The following is a 5,680-nucleotide window of genomic DNA, read 5'->3' as shown; positions in this document are numbered from 1 at the left end:
CCCTAGCGCCCCTATGGGCCGGCCGCCACTGCCTATGGATCATACTAACCATTCAGTAAAGAACAGCAGCCGTCACAACCAGTTTCTGGGGTTTTCATGAAAGCAGAGACGGTTTTCAACCTCTCATTAAGAATCTTTGATGAAAGCTAAGTTTGGGTTTAGCTAATCTATCTATCATTTTACACGAGAGGGTTACAAAACGAAAATTAATCTGTAGCCCCTTCATGCTACACACACATAGCTAGCTACCAGTTGAGGTGAGCAAATGTATTGTCACTATGTAATCTGTTGCAACACGTCAGCTAGCTGGGCTTATTTGAATCCTAAATCACAGGTTACCTACTCTAGCCACATCAAAACCCCAGAACATGAACCTGATTGAGGCTTTGAACCGATGAACACTTTTTATTTTCCTCGCTACTCTGAGATCGTGAGGCTTTTCATGCTTTCTCATGGACCTGTAACAGCTAGCCCTGATGCTCACTCTCCCTGAAGGTAGATCTTTGTTTGAAACTGTGGGGAATTGGATATCATTCATGTTATCCAAAAAACGTAATAGTACATCATTAAAACGCTTTACACTGTATCAAGACTGTCAAGTTGTCAAAGTTAGCCAGTAACTACAGCTTTGTTTGTCACTTACCTTCATAATTGTCGACGTAACTGGATATGTATACATCTTGAACCCCTTTTCTCTTTTGCTCCTCGGGGCTGAGCCTGCCGCTTGTACCAGCCGATGTACATCACTGATGTTAACCTTCGGTAGGTCTTGGAGACATGGAGTGTACAATAGTACCTATATAATATCCAGGGTTGGGTTGTAACGGAATACATGTAACGGCGTTACGTAATCAGAATACAAAAATCAAGTAACTGTATTCAGCTCGCGTTACATTTGAAAAACGAGTAATCTGATTGCAGTTACTTTCGTAAACCTGAAGTGAATACATTTTGGATTACTTACTGGAATTATTGGTGGAAAGATTTCCTCACAACATTTAATATTCATTATTAAAGGTACAGCCGAATCATCACAGCGCACAAAAACTTTTACCGCCGAAGATGGACCAAAAAAGGGAGCGTTTGAAAAAAAAGGGGCAGGTCCGCTCAGTGAAACAATAACAACGAAACATGGAGGAACAAAAGTCTGCGTTTAAGTCGTGTGTGTGTAGAGGTGTGTGTGGTTAAAACACATCAGCCTGCGGTCGCCCTTTAGCCTTATGATTCTGAAGGTAAACACAGCGAAGGCGGTGCGTGAAAGGCACTGCGCGCTCGTCTTCTCAGAGACTGAGTTAACCCTCCCGCTGCCTCCTGGTGCTGCAGAGATTTCATGAAGTGAAGGAGGTTTTCCTTCTATAAAACAGCTGTGGGCAGCATGATACTGTGAGTGTCACGGACATTAATTCATAGATCAAGGCAGACCGGTGAACAGAGTCTCCTGTTTTGCCAATCCGGTGCTTAAACAAATATAGCTCTACACCCCTGGCCGACATCTCCTTAAAATGAAATCCGAGTTCGACATTTTAATTCATGTCCTGCCAACACTGGCAGGACAGAAGGTGACACGCCCGTTCTAAGCCGTGTCCCTCACTTCTCACATCCCAAGCTGCATCCCCAAAAAGTTTATTATGTTGTTACATCGTTTCAGATGTTATGTTTCAGTTGTGCTCTTGATAAGCCAATTAAAACAGTAAAAACACTTTCAGTTTCCTTTTGCTTTTTGTGTCTCCTGTTCACCAAAACATATCTGTGATGGAAAAAGAAAGTAATCCAAAAGTAATCTAAAAGTAATCTGATTACAGACGCGTAACTGTAACTATTCGGATTACTTTCAGAGCCATGTATTCAGTAATCAGTAACTGATTACATTTAAAAAGTAACCCTCCCAACCCTGATAATATCTATACGCTATTTCTCTCGCTATCTATACGCTATCTATCGCTCTTCCCTCTACCGCTCTACCATAGACCGGAGGTTTACAACCGCACACTCAATGAACCGGATGTTGATAGACGCCATCTTGTGCAACTAGCCTATAGGGCAAGACAAAAGCAAAACAGTATAAGGTCAAATTATAACAAGAAGATAAAGGTTAATAAGTTGGTAAACAGATGAAAATTAAAAATAAAAAGTTTCAATAAATATAAAATGAACATATCATTAATACTAAAATACAAAAGAAAAAGCATTAAAAGACAAATCGCATAAAGCAAGTCTATAAAATGGGTTTCAAGAAGGGAGTTAACTGATTCTGCGTCAGTTTGTGAGATCATCTGTTTAATAAGAATGTATTGTATTTGTATTTTATATTCTATCGTGTTATTTTATTATATCTTTTAGCACTGTCATTCATGTTTGTTGATCTGAAGAGCCTCCTGAGACAAATGTGTTTTGTGATATTGGGCTATATAAATAATCTTTGATTGTTTGCAATAGGTAATCAAATGTAAATAGCAATCCTGAGTGTATTCACACATCAAACAAGAAAGGATCGCAAAGGGAAGGAAGCAGAACTGGGCAGCAAGTACTGGGCTTAATAACTTTGACACTTGGAGAAATACATTTCAATCCAGACAAACTCTATAAGAATGACCTGCAAAGCTAAAGTGTTTGCAATTCAAAACAGAATACAAAAAAACAGCAAAATATTTGCAGTAACTAAGAATTCGTTTTAAAGTTTAATTTAGGCCTGCCATGCTAACTGCACGTGTCGAACGAAAGTAAAGACATTTAATCTGATATTTGTCCTTACAGGAATTTATTTGGACCTGTGCTTGGTTCATCGCCAGCCCAGAATCTACCTGTGTTACCCAGCATGCAGCCTGGCTTCGGAAGTGGTAAATAGTTGTTACGACTACATTGATGCATAAAAATTGAAATACATCGTTCCACATAGCTTGAACGCTAAGTTCCTCCTGCATTTCCTCCAGGCGTCCCATCCACTAACCCCTTTGTTGCTGCAGCCGTCGGCCCGGAGATGGCCACCAACCCTTTCCAGGCCAACGGTAGAGCTCCAGCTGCAGGTGTGTGTGCATATAAACTTCAGCTTATTTACTCATGTTTCAATTACACATTTGTGTTAATGAGATGTAAGCCAGTTACATTGCTTTGATTTGCCAAATCATGTAGAATGTACTCCTCCTCCTTGTGTTTGTGTGTTTGGTGTGCTGTGCCTTTGTGTACACACATACTTTGTCTCCTAGCCTCCTTTGGCACCGGCTCTATGAGCATGCCCGCCGGCTTTGGGAATGCGTCTTCCTATTGCCTCCCGACCAGTTTCAGTGGAAACTTCCAGCAGCAATTCCCTGGCCAGGCTCCCATCCCTTACTCTCAACCGGGGGCTTACCACCCTCAGTCTAATGGTTAGTGGCCTCCCACAATCCCTCTGTCCTCTAAACCCTTTACCCTGTGCAGTACCTGTTGTCAGTGATTTAGTGGTGGAGCAATTTATATATCTTTATCTACATGATGCATTTGGTGTTTAGTCTTGCTTCTAAATTCAAAGTGTGACGTGGCAGCTACTGCACAGTTATAAAAGGTTGCATTTAGTGTACAAAGCTTTAGGGTTCTGCTCAGGACAAGAAACTCAATGCACTTATCTGACATCACTCATAAAGCTTTGTTCACACCTGAATGCAATCTGACACACTGGGCTTGGCTCTATTTTGTTTCCCCTTCTACAGCCTTACTCCCTTAGAACCTTTAAAAATGTACTCATTATGCATAAAACTCTTTAGGCCAGTGTTTAAAGATATTTTATCTTTGTTTACTTTGTTATAGCCTGCTATTTATGGTTGAATGTAACAGTTGCAATCAAATATTATTGTTACACATTGAGTATTAGGTCCAGCATTGAGTTCAGGGCTTAGGGCAATTCCATACGTCAACTAAAAGTGCTTTTTACTGACTCGTTTCTGACTAAAAGGCTCAGGTAGTATGTGTATGACAACATTATCGAAAGGACCCAACAGGAGATAACATTTTGTTAACCTTTTGCTTTATTGAGGCTGCTTGCTATTGTTCCTATCTGCTTGTTAATGTTTGCATCCATATCTTGCTCAAGGAGAAGTCTTGCAATCACATTGTCGATATCAGCTGATTATTAAGCCATGTCACTAAAAACATCGGCTCTCTCCAACAAGTTACCCATCACATTAAAGAACGGAGCAGATCAAGCGAAAATAATCCTTTCCATAATGTTGTGTTGTTAGACTTTTATAATAACACTTCGACACTGTCTTTGGCAACAAAAATAAACTGTTAGTGGACATTGACATGTGGTTGCCCCACGCGATTATATTGCAGCCCATTATTAGCTTTTGGCTGTAGCTTTCCTGCTCAATAACACTTAAAGGGTCCAGGTTGAAAAATACTTAAGTTCCCCTTTAACAGCTTGAGAGCGACCGCTTGACCTGTTGTAAATCCTTCTCCCTGTATCCCCCTCTAGGGCCTGCATTCCCAGTCTATGGTCAGAACAAGCCCTCCATGTCGCACTTTGGGCAGCCCATGGCTGGCCCTGGCATGTCCTATAACCCTTTCATGGTGGTGAGCATGCTTTGCCTTTTGTTCTCCCAACTTTTTTAATTAAAGGGGCCCTATTATGCTTATTTTCAGGTTTATATTTGTATTGTGTGCTTCAAGTTTGACATGTTTCCATGCTTTAATGCTCAAAAATTCATACTGCCAAATTTCATTTGAATTGTTTCAGAATGTTTTCTGTCTCTGATTTCAGGCGGGTGCTCCAGCAGGGGCCTTCCCTTCGGGGGGTTCAACCAACCCTTTCCTGTAGCACAACTCTTACCTTTGCCACCAGAGGGCAGCATGCAGCATATAATACACACCATTCCGTCATGCATTAGTGGCAGTACCATTTTATTTTTAAAGACTTAAATTTTTTTGTTTTTGTTTCATATAAAAAAAAAGTTTACAACACTATGAAGGAGTACAAAGGACTATATTGAAGACAAAGGGACTGTTATGGGGAAATGTACAGTTTGGATTATATACAATACAGTGTATGCTTCTTATGTTTTGTTTATGACTGTAAGCTCTGTGCATATCATTTGTAATCACAATTAAGTACATGTTATGTATGACAAGGACTGAGTTACCATTGGTAAGTATACACATACCTTATGGAAAGAAATACCTCACTACAATCTTCATTTTTTTTTTTTGGTTGCAATTGCAAAATGTGCAACATTTCCTTTATTAAAGGTGGGGTAGGTAATTCACTTCAGAAACACTTTTTGTTATATTCCATGGAATGCTCTTAACATCCCGATAGCAATGAATATATTAAATGCTTTCACAATAAATACATATAATTCATCTGTGGAAGCCGTAGTACTGTAAAAAGCACGACCAATCATTTCAGCCGGCCCGGCTAAGATAACTGGATGGCCTACCTGCCTGTCAGCCTTCCATCTGTGCACAAACTTATCTCGTGCCCTCATTGGTCATGTGCGTGTTCGTGTGTGTTGGAGGAGGGGCTCTGTAAGGAAGTCTGAAAGAAGGGGCAGATTTTTTTCGGCTGCGTACTTTCAAATTCTAGCGCACTCGAGCTGGTTTCTCCATTCTTACCTACCCTACCTTTAACTTACAAGTTGCCTATGACTCAAAGCATCGCAAGCAGGAGGATGCGATTCAGCTTTCATTCTTTTATTAATTTTGCCAGTAT

At 40.4% G+C, this 5,680-nt stretch overlaps 1 protein-coding gene across 2 annotated transcripts; it reads left to right on the top strand.

Moving 5' to 3' along the window:
• Positions 1 to 215: 215 nt before the first annotated feature.
• LOC104957304 (arf-GAP domain and FG repeat-containing protein 1-like) lies at positions 216 to 5,235 on the top strand. Of its 2 annotated transcripts, none has more exons than XM_010784926.1 (6): positions 216 to 762; positions 2,755 to 2,837; positions 2,964 to 3,023; positions 3,204 to 3,362; positions 4,448 to 4,545; positions 4,733 to 5,235. In XM_010784926.1, the coding sequence occupies exons 1-6, from the start codon at positions 737 to 739 to the stop codon at positions 4,787 to 4,789; spliced, it is 483 nt and encodes a 160-aa protein (XP_010783228.1). In that variant the 5' UTR covers positions 216 to 736; the 3' UTR covers positions 4,790 to 5,235. The 2 variants fall into 2 exon arrangements, with proteins under 2 accessions (XP_010783228.1, XP_010783227.1); XM_010784925.1 differs by having other exon boundaries at positions 2,931 to 3,023.
• The last annotated feature ends 445 nt before the right edge of the window (positions 5,236 to 5,680 follow it).

The sequence above is a fragment of the Notothenia coriiceps genome, unplaced genomic scaffold (genome assembly GCF_000735185.1).
Source record: "Notothenia coriiceps isolate Sejong01 unplaced genomic scaffold, NC01 NC01_scaffold00026649, whole genome shotgun sequence".
Taxonomy (NCBI): Eukaryota; Metazoa; Chordata; class Actinopteri; order Perciformes; family Nototheniidae; genus Notothenia; species Notothenia coriiceps.
The sequence above is the reverse complement of the archived record's forward strand: the minus strand, read 5'-3'. Positions and strand labels throughout refer to the sequence as shown.